Genomic DNA, 22,979 nt, shown 5'->3' on the forward strand with positions numbered 1-22,979 from the left:
GACGAGTGGCAGGTGAACAGTGGCTCGTCGAACGTTGCTCGTAAACGTTGAGGAGAAACATATAAAAGGGGCAGATGGGGTAACTTCATTTTAAAATTTCTAATATGTTCTTGAATTCAATTTTATATTTTTGATTGAAGAAATTGTTTGATTAGTAAGATCGTTAGTGTGGCTAATAAATTAGTTGGGCTAATTGAAGACATAATTACCCCCAAATTTGAGGTTAAGATTTTTTTTTGTTTTAATATTTTACTTCATTTCATGTGTTATTTGTAATGTAATTAATATGCTGTAATCTAGTGTTTCAAATTTAGTATTTAAAAAAAATGAATTATAAATTGAATTTTAATTTAAAATGAATTATTGTTTGGAATGACATTGAGTTTGAAGTTTATATTTAATTTACATTATAATTGCTTTGTTATTTTGTCCAATTGCAATGGTGGTATGAGATGCTGACATGTAGAATAGAACTGATGGATTTAGTTAAGAAAATATATTTTTTGTGTTTTTAAAATATTTACAATAAAATAAGCTAAAATTTTAATTTATATAAAAAATAAACGATACTAATACAGAAATATGGACTTATTTATTTTTATTTTTTTTGTTATAGAACATTTTTAATTATTAAAAATAAGAGCTATTTTTCATAATTTAACAAATCCTTTATTCCTCAACTTTTTAATGAAAATCTTGAAAAATTGACCAAACATTTTACAGTTTTATAAGATTCTAAGGTTGATTTTTTTGTTTTGAGAAAAATGAAAACAAATAGGATACAAAGTATATTGACCCGCTTTTGACATTTCCCCGACATCCACACCCACCTGGGATTTGAGAATCGCAAGAACAGTTTGCGGAGGAGACTCATCCTCTTCTCCATTCTCAGAGCTCTCCCACCACCCGAAACAGCCACTTGCACGTTCTTCAAATCGAGGTTCATAGATGACCTGACCTAACGCCTCACCAGCTCCACCATCTCTCTTTTCCTGATTGTTTCTCGGCACTCTCTCTCTCTCTCTTAACCATGTCTCAAATCCTTCTGCTGCTGGCTCCGATTCTGCTGTGCCTCGAAGCCTTGGCTGCTTCTTCTGGATCGCGCCCAATCCTTCGAGCTATCGGCAACGACAAGGCCGATCTTCCTGACGTAGCCGTTGAGTTGAACGTGAGTAATTTTGATGCAGTTCTCAGAGATTCACTTGCTTCGCACGCCGTAGTTGAGTTCTTCGCCCATTGGTCAGTAATTCGAGATGTTTATTGTGATTAGCTACTTTGTTATGGCCTTTACTTACCTAGTTTCTAATCATGTTTAGACATGGAATATCTTTGTGATTTGATGATGTTGAACTTTAATAAAGCTGCAATTTTTTTAGTGCTGCAGAAAATTGGAAAGAATGTAAACGTTGGAGCAAAATTATGGGGGAATATTATTGAAAACGCAATTGAAAGTAATCTATTTCAGGAAAATATACTATAACGTTGGGGTTTTATTTAGGAGGGGGCGGGGGGGGTGGGGAAGGTTCACACTAGAAGTTCTTCAGTGCATTAATTAGGGAAAGCAGATAATGAAATAGGCATAGGCAGTTTGATACTATCTGAATTCTGATGTAATGCACTTCTACGCATCAAGTAATACATTTTAGGGTGAGTTTGCCCATTTCTTTGGATGAACTTTTAAAAAGTAAAAAGGTTGCGTATAGACGTCTGGTAAACAACTTGAAAGCTTTTGAAAAGCTAGTTTTATTTTGTTCATTTAAAACATTTTGAGGTACCTTACAACTTTTTACTACACACTCAGTATCTCTCTCTCTCTCTCTCTCTCTCTCTCTCTCCTGATAACTCTTTGTTCATATAAGGGGCCAAACAATTTTTACAACCTCCTCAATCAAATAAGTCTTAACCCATATCGTAGGTGCCTCCATTGTTTAAATAGACAAATCCTTGATCTAAGAATTTTTCTTCTTTGATGTGAGTTATTCTCAATTTCTCAAATATGTGATCATTGTGATGTATCAACACATTTGCCAATTTAGGATTCCATTTCACATTTCATATCTAAAATGCACTTGGGGTTATTAAATATAGATTGAATTGATGTGTATATGAGAGAGAAAGAGAATCATAGTTGAAAATTTTCCTTCTTTTACATGGTTATAGATGTTCAAAGATTTTCCCTCATTGAATCCACAATATAAAACATCGATCTCTACCTTAATGCAATTCTTGAAGCCATCTGTTTTGTGCAAGGCATAAAAAGTGTTGCGTTCATGATCCTTCCAAAAAGCTCCCAAGCCTTCTTGAATTGGTACCCCAAAAGAATGATTAGTGAAATTCATGTTTTATTTGCATTTTGCAGTGAGGAATTGGAAGTTTAAACATCCCGTGCTACCAACTTAATGAGATGAGGTCCAAGTTATCTAATTAGTAATTTAAAATCATGTTTCAAGTGGGATGCTTGTCTGAAGATTGAAGAAACAAAAGCCGAAGGAGATGCAAAGATATTTATTGATCCATAAAAGGATTGAAGTAGTATTAGAACACTTATAATATTAGTCATTTTTCTCATGTGCTTGCACATTAGTAGCTGTAAGAGAGTAACATATCTAGTAGACTTCTACAATAATGACCCAATATGAAACTCAACAAAAAAAAAAAAAAAAGAGAAAAAAACTGTATGGTTGTCTACACTACATGGAGATGTCTGATTTGTAGCATAAAAAATATTCTTGGGACGATACTATTGTGCATTTTTGGGAATAGGACGCCCGTATCATGCGAAATATTTTTGTTTGGTTGGCACTGCGAGCATGGTCTTAAACTTCCACAAAATTGTCAAAAATTTTGTTTTCCATCATCCTCGAAATTGAAATGGTGGTCAATTTCTGTCGTACATAATTTTTGACTTAAAACGAATCATCCAAAATTTATTGAAATCTCGAAATTTTAGTGAAAATTGTCGAAATTTTAACTATAGAATAAAATTTCCTTGGAATTCAAACGTCAGATTTAGATGCAAAATGAAATTTCTCTATTAATATATCTTATCTTTTTATAGAAACAAAAGATTATTACAAGTGCGTTTGAAATTATATGATAAATTGAACATACAACAATAATTTATTTGACCATTCATTCTTAAATTATCTTTATTTGTATAATAAAATTTAATTGATTTATTAATTTAATTTATTTTAACGAAATATGTTTAATACACGTATTACATTACAAATTTGTTTAATACACATTATGTTACAACCATTGCAACTCATTCACAACAGAGATGTATTTAATTTGTAATATATTAGTTCTCCTAAACTTACATTATTATGTCTATTAACCATTTTTATAGTTTCATAGAAGAATTCCATGCTTTACTACTAATTTCCATCATTTTGCAAATCAAAATCAAAATCGAAATTGACATCAAAATCAAAATTTTCGTCAAAGTTTTTGTACTTTTGGAGCTTTGAAATTTTAGTCAAAATTGAAATTTAAGACCTTGGCTGTGAAATCGTGATGTTCCCGAGACATATATAGGAAGGCCATGTTTGTATTTGGTTTAACATGGAATCCTTGGCTAGGTATCTCAAAAAGATTAATCATTATACCCATGACATACAGTATAAACAACAACAACGACAAACCAAGCCTTAAGTCCCACTACTAGGTGGAGTTGGCTACATGAATCCTTGTTGGCCAATTTACACGATCGTAAACAATTTTCTCTAACAAATTCAAAACTATTAAATCCTTACTCATTATCCCATTCTGAGTTATTTTAGGTCTACCCGTACCCCTTTTATTGTCTCTCAGAATAACTAACTCACTCCTCCTCATTAGTGACTACTTGGCCTATGTTGTAGATTCCCAAATGATCTGAGTCATCCCTCCCTTATCTTATCTTCTATAGGAGCTATGCCCAACTTACGGTGAATATGTTCATTTCTTAGTTTATCTTTTAATGTTATATCACTCATCTACCTTAGCATTCTCATTTCAACAACATTTACTTTTTTGATATGTTATCTGTTAGTCGCCCAACATTCTGATCATATAGCATAGCTGGTCTCACAGCCATCCTAGAGCTTCCCTTTTAATTTTAAGGATATTTTACGATCACACAACATATTTGAAGCACTTCTCCATTTTACCCAATCCGCTTTAACTCTATACATTACATCTTCTTCAATTTTTCCTTCAGTTTGCATAATAGATCCTAGATATCGAAATCTACTAGTGTTATTGATTTCTTGACCATGAAGTTTAACCTTTTCTCCAGTATTCCTTCTACTATGACTGAAATTACATTTCATATATTTTTTTCTTATTTCTACTTATCCTAAAACCTTTAGATTCTAAAGGTTCTCTTCATAATTTTAACTTAGATTCTACTCCACCCCTAGTTTCATCAATCAAGATGATATCATCTGCAAACAACGTACACCATGGAACGTCATTTTGGATACTCCTAGTAAGTTCATCCATCATTAGAACAAAAAGATAAGGGTTCAAAACAGATCCTTTATGTGTACCTATTGTGATTGGAAATTTTGTGGCCTCTCCATGTGTAGTCATAATGCTAGTCATTACTCCATCTTAATATCCTTAATGACATTAGTATAGCTACTACAAATGCCCTTTTTCTCTAAAAACTACCATAGAACTTCCCTAAGTACCATATCATATGCTTTCTCTAAGTTAATAAAAACCATATGCAAGTCCTCTTTTTCCTAAAATTTTCCATTAATCTTCTTGAAAGATATATAGCTTCTTTAGTAGATCTCCCATGCATAAAACCAAATTGATTTTTAAAACCTTCGTATCTAACTTATTCTTTGTTCAACTACCCTTTCCCATAATTTTATTGTATAAATCATAAGTTTAATTCCATGATAGTTATTACAATTTTGAATATCTCCTTTATTTTTGTATATAGGTAATGAAGTGTTTTTTCTCCATTCGTTTGACATTTTCTTAGTTTTTATAATTATGTTAAATAAATTGATTAACCATATAATTTCGTTATCACCTAGGTGTCTCCAAACTTTAATTGGGGTGCTATCTGATCCTACAACTTTTTTATTTTTCATCTTTTTTTAATGCAAACTTAACTTATCAACTCTAAATTTGCGAATAAATCTCATATTTTTAGCGTTTTCCTCATTTGTCAATTCTAAATTTAAGCCTTCTACTTGGTTTTCATTAAACAACTTACTGAAGTAACTTCGCCACTTTTCTTTTATGTCTTCATCCTTAACCAAGACAATATATCCTCATTTTTTTATTCATTTTACATTACCTAAGTCCTTCTTCTTTCTTTCTATGGCTCTAGCAAGTTTAAGTATGTCTTTTTCCCCATATTTTGTATCTAATCTAGCATATAAATTATTAAATGATCTATCTTTAACTTCACTAACACCCCCTTTTTTTTTTTTGGCATCATTTCTCCCCTCTTTATACTTTTCAAAGTTTTTCATATTTTTATATTTTTGCCATGTTTTATACCAAATTCTTTTCATGTTTACAACTTTCCAGACAGATCCCACCACCAACTTTCTTTGTTATTCGAGAATCTTCCTCTTGATTCACCTAAAATCTTTTTTGTTATCTTTTTAATAGAGCTATCTATCCTACTCCAAAGATTGTTTGTGTCTACACCATCCTCTATTGACCAATCACCATCTTTGATCATTTTATCTTTAAATTTTATTGTATTTTCCCCCTTTAGGTTCTACCCCCTAGTTTTCTTGCACTAATTTATAGTATCCTTTATCTTTCTTTTTTTAATACAAACATATATCACTAAAAGTATATGTTGTGTAGTTAAGCTTTCACGAATAATTAGTAAGGATTCACATCATAGTGGTTTGACAAGTTTTATGTTGGTTGTTAGCTACCTAACGCAACCCTTCTCCTTTACCTGGGCTTGGGGCCGGCTTTTGTAAAAAGATTAGAACATTGAGTGCATCACAAGCGGAGTTCCATGGTATACAATATATGAAGAATAATTATATTTTCAGTACAAAACCTTCTAAGAATGTCTAACTAACTAAATTCATGCCCCTAAGACTTTAAGTAATCATGAAAGGGCAGCTTGGTGCACAAAACTCCCACATATATGGGGTTAAGAGAAAGGTTGGACCGCGATGGTCTATAGTTCGCAGCCTTGCATTGCATTTTTGCCAGAGGCTCTCGAACCTGTGATCTCCAAGGCAAATGATGACAACTTTATCGTTGCAACTAGGCTTCCCTTCAAAACTTTTAAAAATCATAAATTTTAAAAAAATTCAAAGGTAATAATCCAGGTAACTGAAATAATTGTGGGGAGTATCGTGTCCAAATTTTAACCATTAGATTATATTATTATAACATAATAATAATACTAATTTTATTTTATTAATAATTTACTATTTCAAATATAATGATAGTGTGTAATAATAATACTTAATAACATGAGTATTGATGTCAAAATGGTGAAAATAGTGAGGCTAATTTGATCTCAAAAGTAAGGTTCCCATGGGATGGGATTCCCATGAAACTTACCCATTAGTAGAGGGTAGGACTGGGATGCCCACGTTTTGTGAGAATCCTTCATTCACAGTACAGTTGAAAATTCTCACCTCATTAGATTCTGGTGCCCAAACAAGTGTGAGAATGAGATGCCAGGAGCTTCATATTTCAGGAAATGTTGAAACTTGTTGCTGACTAATCACCTTCCTATGGGAATATCTTTGGGTTTTGGAAGATATAACTCATAAGTGGAGATTTATTGATATAAGTTTATTTTGGATTCCAAGAATTGGTTCAAGTTTGCTATGGATCCTTTGTGGCAACTTTCGAGTAAAAATAATTTTAGAGTATGAAATTACTTGTAAGATATCATGCATTATTTTAAGTGGAAAGTGATCTTCATTTTTAAATCAACATGGAAAATTTTTGGCAACCAACTTTTTTCAAAGGCGATTTGAGGTTTGACATTAGTTTTCCACTCATCAAAGATGATTTTACTAACCACATTAATAAAAATAACATAAAAATAATTTTGCACCATAAAAATACATATTAAAACTTTCTCAAGGGGGTGCCATTTAACATAGCTGACAAAGTTGTTATTTTTTGTGTAGTTTACCTTAAAACTTTCTCAAGGCATCGTTCTAGTTTAGTTTTATTTTGAAGATATATATATATATGTATGTATGTATATATGTATTTTTTTTTTTTTGTTTAGTTTTATATTTGAAAATTTAGGTGTAATACCATGTTTTTGCATCATGACGAATTGAGATAGTTATTCATTTTTCTGGTTGGTTTGGTTTATCACATTATAAATTCAACTCACACAACTTAACAACATTGTACCATGACTTTGCTGTAACTTGGCAAAGCAGGTGATGAAGAAGAGCTGAGTTTAATTGAGTCTTAGATTTTTATATTAATCGTCATTGATGTCATTTATGTTGTTGATAAGCTATTTTAATTGAAGAAGAACTCATTTTAATTGATAAATTTTGTGTTAGAGACTAACTCTGATTTGATATTATCTTCTTTTTTTAGCAATGAGAAATTTAGTTGATTTATTTTGTTTTGGTAGTTGTAAATATTTAAGAACTCCTAGGGAATTGATATAAATTTGAGCATACTCAGTTGTTGCTGTGAAATAAAGGGTTGTTTGTTATGTTAGGAACATAGGAATATGCAAACGAAAAAGTGAAAAAAAATTGTTGCTTTTGGGCATGTTTGAATTGTTGGAACTTGGTTTTCTATGAGCTCTTCTTTGTTTTCTCCTTCATGTGTTTTTGTCATCTTCATTGTTGATAAGTGCAATTATTGCTTGAAATTTTCTTGTTAATTTTGCAAAATTATTGTTCTATTGGTACCAGTTTTATGCCATCCCCATTCTTGGTCCATTATTTAACTTTTGTTGCAATATATTACTTTGACTTATGGGCGATACATTTAATTTGTATAATACTAAAACTAAACAATGAAGTGGCATGTACTTAAAATTGAATTATGACTGTTATATTAGGGGAGGATATTGACTCGTGTATGCACATGTTTCTGTTTTTGTTTATATTTTGCTCAATTATCTTTGGATATAACTATCTGTAATATGGCTAATCTGCAATGGGACTCATGCATAGAATTCAAGAGCAGATTAATAATATAACACAAAAAATTCAACTTTGAAAAATTATTAATGATATGTGACATAAACAGTCATTCTTAATTGGCGTGGGAAGCAAAAAATTGAAGTCCTACACAAAATTTTTAAGGTTCAACGCTTATAACATCTCAGATAAGTAGTCAAAAAATATACAACTTAATTCCTTTTAAGAATGTTTTGTCATGTTTTTAAAAGACATGAAGAATTTCTTCCACAAAAATGATTTGTACTATGCGTTCTCTTATGCATGGTATAGATTTTTATTAAAACTGGTTACTTTCCACGAAATAGAATATATAGTTATTTTTTTTTCCAGTGATAGCAGCTTTATTTCCTCATTTCTGTCAATATTTATTTGTTTTATGAACCTTAATCTGCTATCATTGGTCTGGCAGGTGCCCTGCTTGCAGAAATTATAAGGTATTAATGCTACATTCTTCATTTACCTGCCTACTGCATATTATATTACTTTTTCTGATGCATGAGATATGATTATGCAGCCTCATTATGAAAAGGTTGCAAGGCTTTTCAATGGACCTGATGCAGTGCATCCTGGGATCATACTAATGACAAGGGTAGATTGTGCATTGAAGGTATTGTTGTTGTGTTTTTGTGGTCACTTTCTGTGTTGGAAATGGTGCTGTTTTCATCTTGGAGTTACATTTATTCTGAACAGATGATACTTCTCTATGTAATTTAATTTGTTGATAGCTTTTGCTCTCCATATATATGATAGTCAAAAAAAGGGAACCCAATGCACAAGGTTCCCACCTAAGCAGGGTTTGAGGATGGTGTTCTAGTATACACAGCCAGAGTCTTACTATTTGATGCAGGACAGCTTCATGGATTTGCTGCCAAGGGAGGGATAAGAAGAAATTGAGGAGAGAAGGGGAGAGGAAAAGCAAGAATAAGGATGAAGAAAGAAGGAAGAAGGGGATACGATTGGGGGCAAGAACACATGTTCAATTTTCTATTCAAATTCAACAATAACTACCAGTTGCATGCATAATTTCCTTTGCTAGGTCCCGGGGAGTGTAGGTGTGACCATCTTGTTAGCTGGGATATGGTTGGCAGACCTAATTCAGAGTGGGGCTTGGGTATTGGGAATGTGGTATCTAAGAACATCTCTCTTATAGGTAAATGGCTATGGAGATTCCCTCTAGAAATTGAATCCCTTTGGCTTGGGGTGATAAAGAGTAAGTATGGGATCAAATGGAATGGGTGGGAGACAAGGAGCTGTGGCATCACTTCTCATGCATGTCCTTGTGAATTTGTCTCTTAGGTTGCCAATCAGTTCTTTACTCTTATTTGGTTCAAAGTGAGAAATGGCAAAAAGCTCCTTTTTCTAGAAAGATGTCTGGGTGGGGGAGACTTTGTTGAAGCTGAAAGGTCCTCGTCTTTTTAAGCTTTCTTCTCGTCATAATGCTCCTATTAGTTCTTTTATTTCTTCTTAGTGGGGACCTTCTTGGGATTTCCATTTTTTAGGAACCTCAATGAAAGAGAGGTCAATGATTTGGCTACCCTTATTTCTTGTTGCACTAGCACATTCACTCTTCTAGTGGATGAGAGAGTGTGGGCGGGTATCACGAGCCAAGCTTGTTCAGGGCATTATGTTTTCCTATGACCGCTTGCCTTGATGGGTTACCATCATGTAAATAGTATTGGTTTTCTTATTGAATGTGTCAGTGTCTTAGTATAGAAAATGGGAGTATGACAGAATGAGAGTATGACTCTTCGGACATTTCGATGTTTCCTTGTGCTAGAGCTAAAATAGCATATAAAGCTTGATAGGAATGGTGTAATCCTAGGTTTTTTGGGGGGGGGGGGGGTGAATTGGAATTTTAAAACTTTTTCAGAATATTTAACCGATTTACCCAAACAATATCCCAATCAAAATGTAAGGCGTGTATATAAAAACATTCACAACAATATAAGCAATCATACACATGTGAAAAATAAGATAAGAGAGAGAGAAATATTGACATCGAGATTTTTAACGAGGTTCTGTTATTCTCGCCTGCGTCCTCGCTTTGGGCAAACCCCGTAAGGATTCCACTAACCTGCTCCCTTTACCGGGCAGAGCAAAACTGTTACACACTCCTTACAGGGTGGAGCCCCTCTTTACAACACTCCTTTAAATAGGATGGAAACCCCCTCTCCAAGCGATACCCCACGCTTGGTCCACTCCTTCTAGGTGGAGCTACCTCTCCAAGCAATACCCCACGCCAGGCATGGTTCACCACCCGAACTATAGGGATACAAAAAAGAATGAAATTTTCGTACAGGTAAAATGCTTCTTCATTAAGCAAAGATGTACAATATAAAAACAAGATGCACTTTCAAATGATTTATAAAAATTAAGCACCGTAGAGTATATGATTTTCCTTTCAAAATATTTTTCAAGTAAAGCTGAGAGTTGGGAAAATGATTTTCCTCAAGATTGACCTTTTGTAAAATTAAAAGAGACAGGCCTTTTAAGCAAGAATATATGAGTTAATATATTGCTCAAAGCTCTCAAATATAAATCAAATAATTTCTCCAAAGAGATTTTTCAAAGTGGAAGAGTATAGGAGAAATTTCAAATAATTTCTTCAAGATATAACCCTTGAAATTTCAAGAACAAGAAACTCTTCAAGCAAGATATATGAATTGAATAAATGCTCAAAGCTTACTTGTATAACCCCAAGATTTTCTCCAAAAAGATTTTTCAAAAGAAAGAGTAGGAGAAAATGAATTTGATCTTTGAAGTGGAGTATAAAATGTGAGAAAGAATCAAAGAATAATCAATAAAGTTTTCAATGTATTTCTCTAACATTTGCAAAGTGGTTTGGCCAAGTATTTATAAGCATTTTCAAAATATGGCCGTTATATGATCGGTGGGCATTAAAATAACCTTTTAATTCAAATTTTTCTAACTGTTGGGACTAAAAAATGCTTCAGCTTGAGAGGTCTGGTCGACCGACCAAAGGGCGAAATCCTTTTTCGCAAGCATAGGTCTGCTAGATCAACCTTCATATGAAGGTCAGTTGACTAGGCCAAATAAGCCTTTGAGAGGCCGGTCGACTGCATGGTTTTAAATAATTGCCACGACCGTTATGTAACGGCGTTGCGTAATGGTTTTTTGGGTTACTGATACCGTTACACACCGCAAAATTGGTGGGAAGAAAAATCACGGCCATAACAGCCATTATAGATCGAGACCATTACGTAAAGGCCGCTACGACCATTTTGTAACCGCTACAGGGACTATTACACCAAAAAATTATTTTATTTTCTATTTTTTCTTCTCACTTTTTTCCCTCTCTTTCATATATCATTCTCCATATACCAAGTGGCAAGAGGGGGAAAAGATTATAATGAGGATGACAATGATACAAAATTTACTATTTCTTTAAATACTCACAATAGATGCATTAATTAACAATTTAAAAATATTAACTTGTTAGGAAAATATTTTATTTTTATAATATTAGTTATGTGATATTTATGTTCTATATTTTTCAACTTCAACCTTCTTTCTATTCTAGCTATTTCATATTTGTATTATTCGTATGTCTTATGCGTCTAATAGATTAATGGAATGTACAATATATTTTGTTTTATTAATTAATTTAGCACACAAATGAATTTATCACAGATAAGAATAATGAGAAGTACAAATACGCACACACACATAATTTTTCTATCAATGGTGGTTTAAAACAAATGTAAACTTGTTGCCCTTACCAAATAACTTAGTTACTCGAACTAAAGGATCCAAAATACACTAAAACTCTTTCAAGAAGGGCTAAAAGCTTAAAACATGCTGGTATGCTAATATGCACAAGGTTGTGCATGCTTCAAAAAAATTCACGGCCGTTACACCCGCTTCTCGTTATGTAAACATCCTCTACTCCCTCTTCCCGTTACACCCATTACTGTTACGTTACGCTACCTGCTATCGCGATTTAAAACCATGGTCGAATGGGCCTTTTGTAAATTGCCCATGTGGTCAGTCCGGTTGACCGGGATGTGATATCCGGTCTACTGACCTTTTGTAAAATCCTCATTTTTGGCTAGATGAACACTCTAGTCGACTGGGCCTAATAGGCCGGTTGACTGGCCCGTAACAAAAATGAGTTTTTAGCCTATCCTTGATTTTAAAATCATTTCAAACCTTTTGTGTAATTTTAACTTTGAGTATGAAAAATTTTTCATTAAAATCTAGGGTTCCTAAGGTCAATCTATGGTCAAGGTTGAGCTTCAGTTAAATCATATGAGTATGCATACATAAATGAACCCTAATTACTATTACAACTTAAAAATAAGCAGTGTCTTCAAGCTTTGCTCTCCTGATGTTTACGGAATACGTCATGGAATATGATCCTCTAGGTGCTTTTCAAGACTTCCATATTGCAGCATCATCTGTGCTTTTAGAAATGTAAATTTGTTCATTCGCTCAACACACAGATGAAATGTTGTGGTTTGTCATAATCAAAACAGGGATTAGACTCAAAAAGTCATCAATCTCTCCCTTTTTGATGATGACAAACACAAAAGTAAAATTGGGTTCAGCCTGAAAATGCTCCCTCTTAGAATATGCACAATTTCAAAATGATATTCAATACAGTTCAAGCATATACAAGTTGAAGACTTCTGAATTTTTAAGTTTAGCATTTAAGAGCAGTTTGGTTCAATGTGCATTTAATATTGAAGCTGACTTTTAAAAGAATATTCAATTAAGCACAAAAAAAAAAAATCCAAATAACAAAAATAAAATTTAATTTTGCTTATTAAATCTCTCACCCCTTTGTCATCAGCAAAAGGGCTAAAAAAAATTTCTTCTTAGTTTAAGAAGACCATTTAAGCAATCAGAGCCCTTAAGCTTTTGAATTTCATGACAAAATTGATTTTAAGAAAATTTTAGGTAGCATAAGTCATGAGTTTAAAAAAAAATCTCCCCTTTTTAGAACACACAAGCATTAGAAGTTTAATGATTTAAGACATGCAAAGTGTTCCTAAGTACTAAGAACAATCCATATTATATCTTGAAAAAAAAAATCGGATATGATGTTCAAGGTATTCAGAAGATCCTTTGGACTCAAAAACAAAAACAGAATGAAGCATATGAGTCCATAAGATTTGATTTCCCTAAAAACATAGAAAGTGTGTTTATTTAAGAGCATTTAGGAAAAATCAGTTTTAACAAAATTTGGGCGACATGCTGTTTGTGAATAGAGCATTTTACATTTAGCTGTCCATACAAGCATGCGCAAAAACCTGGTTGTCTCAATAGCATGCAATACACAAATCTGCTTCATGCAAATGCCATTCAATTCAAACATGCAACAACCTCGATCAACTACCAGCATGCAATACACAAGATTCTGCATCAGCCATGCAGATTACATTCAATTCAAGCATGCAAGTATTCAAAGCATTTTAGTATGGCCCATAACAGTTCACAAAAGATAAACCATCCATCAAATGACATAATCATTAAGAAAAAATAGATGGTGGGTGTGTTCAGTGCAGTGCTCAAAAATATAAACAAAGGATAAAAAGCATAAACAGGAAAACATATCCAGTGTTTAAAAATACAGACCAAGTATAAAAGTGTTTAAACAACTGAAAAATTTAAAAGATGTCCAAGTGCTGAAATCAAACATCAGAAGCTGCTCCCCCTCTGATGTGTAGCCTAGGCCTCCCCATCATGCGCTCTGTCAGATGATCCCGCCTCATCGCCACTGATGTCCATCTGCTGCTTTCCTTCTTCATTATCACTGCCGTCCAGTTCATTGAAGCGATCATTCATCACAGTGAAGTTCGCCTACATGACATTCTCCAGCTCAATATAATAATTCTGAATATCAATGAACCTGTTTTCTGAAGAAACTGCAAGTTCTTTTGCTTCTCTCTGTGAGGAGGTGAGGCGAGCATTTGTAGACGCTAAGGATTTAGCTGCGGATTCCTTGAATTCATTTAAGGACAAGGAGATTCTTTCAATAGCTGCCATAATTTCGACATTCGTCGGCTGTGGAGGCTGGTCCTGTGGAGCTCCTAGCTGATCTTCTGCTCTCCTAGGAGCCTGGGCTAGCCACATATTTCCAACAAGCTCGTGCCCCATCTGCTTTATAGTAGTGGAGGAGAATATGTCTGTGTTCTTCCATTTCACGAGCAGTGAATAACTCGTCTTTGTGACCCCCAATCTCAGGAAGACCCTGTTAAGTATGCCCCCATATGGCATAATGATCCTGTGCCCAGTGGTCTTTATGAACATCCACTCGGTAGGTCAACCTTCTTCCTTGTGAATAGACACCACATAATGAAACAGTCCAGAAATGACACATACACCCTATACCCGCTCTTAGGTATGATGTTTTAGAATATGGGGTGGTGTACAATTTTGGCTTCTAGGGTGAAGGATTATTATTTAGGGGTATGGTTGAGGTTCACTATTGGGTGTACCATGACCTAGTTAACAAAAGCTTCTACAGTGAAGCCCTATTCATTAATCCAAGTAGTCCCGGGGTTAGGGCAGGTAAATTCTCCTCCCTGGATCTTAAAAGTCTCAGCTATCAGGTTGGCGTCAAATCTAAAAGGTTGTTCTAGGACCCTAGAGTAATATCCCCTGTCATCATGTCCTAGGTTTGAGTAAAAAAGCCTGACAAGGGTGGGGTACACTCACCTAGATTGTTAGGCGATAAATGGATACCACCCTTGGTACCTAAACATCTCTAAGATATTTCTTAAATGCTGTTCCATAAAGGAGACGTCTAGAACCTTACCCAAAATTGGATCCTTGGTCCTGAAGTCCCTCTCAAACCGCATCCTTTCATTTGCTGAGATGTACCATTTACCGGAAGTCTCACTGGTCTCTTGAGCTGCTCTATGTTTCTCAGCTCTCGGCATGATGATTTTAGGATTTGGTGGTAGGATTTTTGGAAGAGAGCATGAAATGAGGAGAAATGGATTTTTGCTCTCAAGATGGATGTGAAAATGAGGCTCTTGAGCGCCAAAAAGTATGTTTAGTCCGACAGTTCGGTTGACTGTGACATGTCCCGGTCGACTGGCATGCATTAACACATGCCAAATTTGTCTATAGCCGGTCGACTTGGGAAAGGGTCCGGTCGACTGACTCTTCGTGAACGATTCATATTCCAACGTTCCCACCTTAAATAAAATAAGCTTTTGTATTGTGTGGAGGGTGCAATTAGGTTTTTAAACCTAAGATCTAAGGTGGGAACGTTGGCGTTCGTTTTGGCACCCATATTTCTCTAAGTCTTGGCGGGTTAGAACACGGTGTTTCTTTGACTCTCTAAATTTGTTTAATTTTCACACCTGTCCTTTTAAATGGGCAATCAAATTTGATATGACCATTCTTTTTGCATAAGAAGCAGGTGGTGTGAGTATATGGAACGGAGGAGGTACTAGCATAATGTTTTGAGGCTTTTACAAAGTACCCCATGTATAAGTTGTTTCTCTTCTTATTTTCAATTCCATTATAACCTATACCCTTCTTGTCTAAGGTCATCTTCTGTGATCCTATGAACTTATCAAAATTTTATTTGCCCGTGGTAAATGTGTAGATGGTCTTAGCTTGGTCTTCTAATTTACTTTCTAGGCCTTGAATTCTAAAATCTTTTAAGCCTTTGCAAACTGCTTGTAATGTTACAAACTCTTTAGTCATCTTGTTTGCTTTACACTCAAGCTTATAAATGTGAAGATCCTTTTCATTATCACTAGAAATTTGGGATCTTAAGACTTTTAGCTCTTTTTCCAACATTTCATTCTTGTTTCCTAATCTCATGATTTTCAAATCTTTTTCCTTATCAATAAGAATTTTAGATTCTGGTTCTTTCAATGATGTCTCATTCTTGTTTTTCAAATCAATATATAGTTTATGTGTTTTAACAAGAAACTTATGAGTCTTAACATATTCTTTATGCATTTCCTCATAAGTTGGCATGTTTTCACTACCAGAACTATCACATGATTCATTATCAGAATTTTCACAGGATTTATCACATAAATCATTGCACGAATCATTAATATATGAAGTAGAAGGAGAGGAATGTACCTCTTCGTTAGTTAAAGCAATTAACCGATCTACTCGTTTTTGAACATTTGAGTTCGAAGCATCCGGAGTGGTGGCTTTCTTTTCTTCAGTTTCTCTATATCTCTTTTCGAGTTCCTCACTTTGACATGCCGTGATCTCTTTAAAAATGTTAGCATCTAAGGCATAGTAAAGCATGTTCATAGTACTAGAATTGATTTGCAATAAATTGAAATCATGCTCATTCATTTCACTTTCTATCTTAGGAAACTCTACATTTTTAATTATTTTCATTGGAATATGGTTCCCTTGATCAATCACCTTTCAAGCCCTCCAATCAACAATTTGAATAAAAATAATCTTTTTTTGTTTCCAAACATTATAATTTTTATTACAAAACAATGGAGGTCTTGAGAAAGATCAACCCTCACTAAACTGTGTTACACCAGCGTGAGCCATTGCAATCTTTATACAAATAGCAGTTAAGCTTATTGCAATTGGACTCTGATACCAATTGATAGGAATTGTGTAATCCCAAGAGAAGGGGAGGGGGGGGGGGGGGTGGGTGAATTGGAATTTTAAAACTTCTTCAAAATATTTAATCGATTCACCCAAACAATATCCTAATCAAAATGTAAGGCATGCATGTAAAAACAATCACAATAATATAAGCTATCATAAACGTACGAGAGAGAGAGAGAGAGAGAGATATTGACACCCAGATTTTTAACGAGGTTCGGCTATTCCTGACTACGTCCTCGTCTTGGGCAAACCCCCTAAGGATTCCACTAACTTGCTCCCTTAATCGGGCGGAGCAAAATTGTTACACACTCCTTACAGGGCGGAGCCCCCCTTTACAACATTCCTTCAAATAGGGTGGAGCCCCCCTCTCCAAGCGATACCCCAGGCTTGGTCCACTCCTTCTTGGCAGAGCTACCTCTCTAGGCGATACCCCACGCTTGGCACGATTCACCACCTGAACCGCAAGGATACAAATAAGAATGAAATTTTTGTACAAGTAAAATGCTTCTTCAATAAGCAAAGATGTACAATATAAAAAGTAGATGCATTCTCAAATGATTTATAAAAATGAAGCTCTTTATAGTATATGCTTTTCCTCTCAAAATATTTTTCAAGTAAAACTGAGAGTTGGGAAAATGATTTTCCTGAAGATTGACCTTTTGTAAAATTAAAAGAGAGAGGCCTTTTAAGCAAGAATATATGAGTTAATATATTGCTCAAAGCTCTCCAATATAAATCTAATAATTTCTCCAAAAAAGATTTTTCAAAGTGGAAGAGTATAGGAGAAATTTGAAAATAATTTTTTCATGATATAACCCTTGAAATCTCAAGAACAAGAAGCTCTTCAAGCAAGATATATGAATTGAATAAATGCTCAAAGCTTACTTGTATAACCCCAAGATTTTCTCCAAAAAGATTTTTCAAAAGAAAGAGTAGGAGAAAATGAATTTGATCTTTGAAGTGGAGTATAAAATGTGAGAAAGAATCAAAGAATAATCAATAAAGCTTTCAATCAAAGGGTAAAATCCTTTTTTGCGAGCTTCAGTTTGTTGGACACTATGATCCGGTCTGCCGGATCAACCTTCATATGAAGGTCGGTCGACTGGGTCCTTTATAAATTGCCCATGTGGTCAGTCCGGTCGATCGGGATGTAACATCCGGTCGACTAGCCTTTTTGTAAAATCCCCATTTTTGGCCAGATGAACACTCCGGTCGACTAGGCCGAATAGGCCGGTCGACTGGCCCTTAACAAAAATGAGTTATTGGCCTGTCCTTGATTTCAAAATCATTTCAAACCTTTTGTATAAGTTTAACTTTAAGTATGAAAAAGTTTTCATTAAAATTTAGGGTTCCTATGGTCAATCTATGGTCAAGGTTGAGCTTCAGTTAAATCATATGAGTATGCATGCACAAATGAACCCTAATTACTATTACAACTTAAAAATAAGCAAAGTCTTCAAGCTTTGCTCTCCTGGTGTTTACAGAATACGCCATGGAATATGATCGTCTAGGTGCTTTTCAAGACTTCCATATTGCAGCATCATCTGTGCTTTTAGAAACGTAAACCTTTTCATTCACTCAGCACACGGATGAGATGCTGTGGTTTGTCATAATTAAAATAGGGATCGGACTCAAAAAGTCAACAAAGCTCTTTAGGGGCGGGTTCGTGTTCATTAATGTTGTAAAATTCACTAGCATTTTGTAAACGTTGCCTCCCTTGCTAAACACGTATTGTTTGCGGAAGTGCTGTTAATGAATTACATTGCTTCAATGTTTACTGTATGCTTCTCATTTGTTTTCATGAATTGCTTCTACTTACTTTTCAGTAGCTGCTATAAATGTGTTCTTTTTGTAAACTGCAGTTTACTTTGCTGACTTGTTAAGGAGGAGTGCTTTAGCTATTACCCACATGGCCCTTCACAAAGGATGAAGTGTTCGGCCTTTGACTGAGGGGGGATTATATTTACTTCAAAATCTTTTCTATCTCACCTTTTGAAAACCCATAGCCCTAACCCTTTTACTTGGAACTGCTTACTTTGGAGGGCCGAGCTGCTGGGGAAGATTTGGGGGGTTTTTTTGGACCGTGATCTTGAAAAAGATCAACACGCATGATATGCTTCGGTGGAGAAGATCCTAGATGGCCCTTTGTCCTGTTATGTGCTTCATGTGTTGTGAAAACAATGAGTCAAATGCGTCCATCCCTTTGTGCATTGCAAGGTGGCATCACATCTTTGGAATGACCTTTTCTTTCTGGCAGGGGAAGAGTGGATGGCTTCGAGATAGATGAAAGACTTGCTTTTGGTTAATTTCAGGGGTTTTGAAAAGAATAGGAATGGCAGAGCTATATGGTTTGTGGCTGTTTTTTCCATCCTTTGGGCTGTGTGGATTGAAAGGAACGCTAGGATCTTCAGAAGTTAATATACCTGCTCATGACTTTTGTGGGATAGAGCGACTTTCCTAGCCTCCTTGTCGGTGCACTCGTTTGGTTTCTTTAGGAGTTTTTTGCTGTCTGACCTTACTAGAGATTGGAAGGCAGTGCTTTTGTAATGGAGTTTTGGATTATGTTTTGTTTTTCCTGTTTTGGCATTTTCCGAGCTGTTTTTTTTCTCCAGCTTTTCTAGTTGATTGAGGAGAACTCCTTGTCCTCCAATCACGTACTACGTTTTTCTCAAGTTTAATAATATTGTCTCTTTTTTTTCTTAAAAAAAAAAATACACTAAAGGTACATCCAAATATGTAATTATAAACAAATCCCTAGAGTGCACAAATATTGCAAACAACTGAACAAGCCCCCAAAACACACAATCCCACTACAAGAAAACTAAACACACACAATAAACTACTAATTAACTAAGCACATTTGGGTTTGGGACCCAACAATTCATTGACCCTATTCTTTGAAATTGGCCTCCAAATTGGGTAAAAATGATTCATCCAAATACCGGCTTCCCCTCTTACATCACCCTTGCATTTCGAGAGGTTGCTTTGTGACTTGATGCAGGTCACAATGGAGCAATATTATTGAGCAAAGGCCAATAGAAAAGTGTAAAGGCAAGAATTAATTGACAGTACTTTCTATTATTTAATGGAGGAGATGCATGAAGATTTAATTTGGAGTGATGGCAGGTGCTCATCTGCCCAGCATGATGCCAAGGGGTCAAATGTGGGGAATTAGCCTCTCCAGAAATCCTTGTCAGGCTGCTTAGCATGTAACTTCCCCAAAGCTTGCCCCATCAATGGGATGCTTGTGCATTGGAGATGCCTTTTTCTTTAATTTTGTTGGGAGAAAATGCGTAGGAGGAATTTAAGGAGTATGCTCAATCTAATAGTTGACCATGTTAAAGCTTGATATACATTGTTGGCTCACAACCTAACAGCTTAAGCTTTTAAGTGAATTGGTAATCCAACATGGTATCAGAGCTTATTTGTTGTGTGCTTATCTCCCTACATGCTATCGGGCTGCATGTGCGAGGGAATGTTAAAGCTTGATATACATTGTTTCCCCGCAACCTAGCAGCTTAAGCTTTTAAGTAAAGTGGTAATCTAACCGATGATAATTAACAAACACAAAAATGGGTGCTTATAAGTTTTTGCATATGGGAGATGGTCCAAGATTGACAATTGCACTGCAGTTTCTAGGGTGTTTTATTTATTTATTTTGTTGGCTTGGAGGTGGGGGGTGAGGTTGATGATGAAAAAGCAGCAAAACTTCTTCTGTTTTTAGCCTTAAATTCGAATTCATTCCAAATGCCTATCATGAAATCAAATTTTGGAACCCAAATTGTTGGATTAGTTTGAGACTTTCAATATTTACTCCTACCTTTTTTTAATTTAATTTAATTTATAGAAAAAAAGTATTAATTAGAGAAGAAAGATACACAAAGAGGAGGATAAGAAGTCCTCAGAATGAGAAGAAAACAAAGTACAATCGGAACAATAAAGCCTTTAGTCCCACCAGAAATCCTCAAGAGATATTCCTTTTAAAAAAGCCTGCACTATAAGCCCAAAGAGATGCCAAGTACTGAATCCTATCCCAAAGCAAATTCTAAGGCAGTTTCTTTCCATTAAAAATCTGTGCATTTTGCTCTGACCAGATTCCCTCATAGAGCTGCAAAGAGTGCATACTTCATCAACGTTACAGCATCATTCCTCTTCCCAAACTCAATGAAAGAAATACTTAAAAATCTCATCCACTGTCTTTGGGTACACCCAATTCTCCAAATAAGCCAAACAATCTATTCCACATGCCCCAGGGAAATGGACAATTTAGATGAGATACGGGCTCTCAACTGTTAAAACACAAGAAACACGCATATGGGGAAAGTGCCTTGAAGGGCCTCCTACTCTTCAGTAGATTGTTGGTGTTTAACCCTATTAAGGGCCACCAACCAACGAAAGTTTTGATCTTGGAAGGGACTTTTTGACTTTCAAATGCAATGATGAAGAAAAACACGTTCGACTTGATAAGATGACCAGAAACGACTTACAAGAAAAATAATCTGAAGAGTCCAAAACCCAATCCTTAGCGTCCCTCCTATTAGAGACCTGACAGCCCTATAACACACAAAGCAAAGATGCCAGCACCTCTGGCTCCCTATTGTTTAAACCTCTTCTAAAATAGAAATCTCAAGAAACTCTAGCACCATCATTTGTCAAAAAAGAAGGAATACTTGTATTATATATTGAAGAAGACGACAGATGTGAGAAGTATTTAGCAATGCTCAACCCCCCACCCAAAACATTCTCCCAAAAACTTGTGCGAGAACCATTTCCCACTTCATACTTAGTCAAAGGAATAAAAAAGCAAGTTTTGCGAGATGAATCTCCACAGACTATTTGAAGAACATTTAAGGCCCATGCCATTCATGTGCAAGACAAATTTACTTTTAATTGCTTTATGCCTGCAAGATGAATGCTGGAGTTTGTTTCTTGTATTACTTATTTTGAAACTATTGTTTCAGTGTGTACACTGGTGGGCTTTAGTTAGAACTTTTCTTCGTTGCCTTCTTCTGTTTTCGCATCTCCTTCACGGTTTAAATTATTAATACTTTTCTCTTTCTCTTGTTTTGATATCACACTAGCTTTTTTATATTTAAAATTATGGCTTGGTGACTAAACCTTTTCTTTTGACTTCTTTGGCAGCACAGATAAATACTGAACTTTGCGATAAGTTTTCTGTGGGTCATTATCCTATGCTTCTTTGGGGCCCTCCTGTTAATTTTGCTTCTGGAAGTTGGTAACCTAATCAAGACAAGAACAAAATACGTATGATTGATGATGGACGGACAGCTGATCGCTTGCTTAATTGGATCAATAAGCAATTGGGCAGGTATTAAATATTGCCGTTTGGTTTACAACATTTTTTTTTTTGGTTTTAAATTTTAAGCATGCATACTTGTTTTTCAATTTTCAATGTTATAAATCCTTCCTACAATTGTGAGGGATTTAATTGTCATCAGGAATTGGCTAGTACTTTGTCTTTAAGGCATTGAACAACTAGTTCCTGTGCGGCAGCAATCACAATGTAGCAGTCATTAAAATCAATTTAGGCACATAATAAAGTAAAACAGAATTATACTAAATGTCAAACAGTAATGTATAGCATGTATGTTTACCTTATCTGAATTGAACTTGCTCTCCAACAGCTTTTCTACATGGGTCATGTGGTGCCACACCTTTTTCATTAATAAAAATTTGTTATTGGCAAAAGATTATTTAATGTGATTTTTATGATTAGACTTGATGTACATAGTTGGTTCACAATCTAATTGATTAAGCTTTTAGGTTAAGTGGTTGCTTAACATGGTAACAGAACAGGTTTATGGTCTCCACATACTGAGGCCCTAGGTCTGCTTCCATTTTGATCTGGACGTGAGTGGGGAGGTGTCGGTGAATACCCTATTGATTAAGAGTGGGAATCGTAATGGGTTTATGTTCTAGTTGGATATCTCCCCCTAACAGTTTATGCTTTTAAATGAAGTGGTGACTTAAGGTATTAGAGCTGTGGCAGCTATGATAGCCAGGTGGTGTTGGGTTTTATTCTTGTTGCTTGCATTTATTATTTGTTTGTCGAAAAATTTCTTCTTCTTCACAATGGGTGTTATTTGTTGTTTGTTAATCTCTCCACATGCATTTGGGCTGCGCAAGCAGGCAACTTTTATGGCTTGATATAAATTCTTGGCTCACAATCTAATAGCTTTAAGTAGTTGCTTAACAGGTTCTAATAAGAGATTAAGAAAAAAAAAAGAAAAA

The 22,979-nt window shown here is 35.0% G+C and overlaps 1 protein-coding gene across 4 annotated transcripts in view; it reads left to right on the forward strand.

Annotated features, from left to right (window-relative positions):
- Positions 1 to 756: 756 nt before the first annotated feature.
- The window catches only part of LOC131153256 (sulfhydryl oxidase 2-like), a 46,994-nt gene continuing 24,771 nt past the window's right edge, over positions 757 to 22,979 (forward strand). The window contains exons 1-4 of one of the 4 annotated variants that reach the window (XR_009136199.1): positions 757 to 1,239; positions 8,566 to 8,590; positions 8,671 to 8,763; positions 21,875 to 22,056. Coding sequence is in view for 1 of the 4 variants with exons in the window: in XM_058105444.1 (XP_057961427.1) it covers positions 1,031 to 1,239; positions 8,566 to 8,590; positions 8,671 to 8,763; positions 21,875 to 21,967 (420 nt within the window). In the remaining 3 variants the exon portion in view is untranslated. Of the gene's footprint in view, positions 1,240 to 8,565; positions 8,591 to 8,670; positions 8,764 to 21,874; positions 22,377 to 22,979 lie in introns of those variants that run through there. The other 3 variants (XM_058105444.1, XR_009136200.1, XR_009136201.1) reach the window with 3 other exon arrangements.

This window comes from Malania oleifera, chromosome 4 (genome assembly GCF_029873635.1).
Source record: "Malania oleifera isolate guangnan ecotype guangnan chromosome 4, ASM2987363v1, whole genome shotgun sequence".
In the NCBI taxonomy this organism is placed as follows: Eukaryota; Viridiplantae; Streptophyta; class Magnoliopsida; order Santalales; family Ximeniaceae; genus Malania; species Malania oleifera.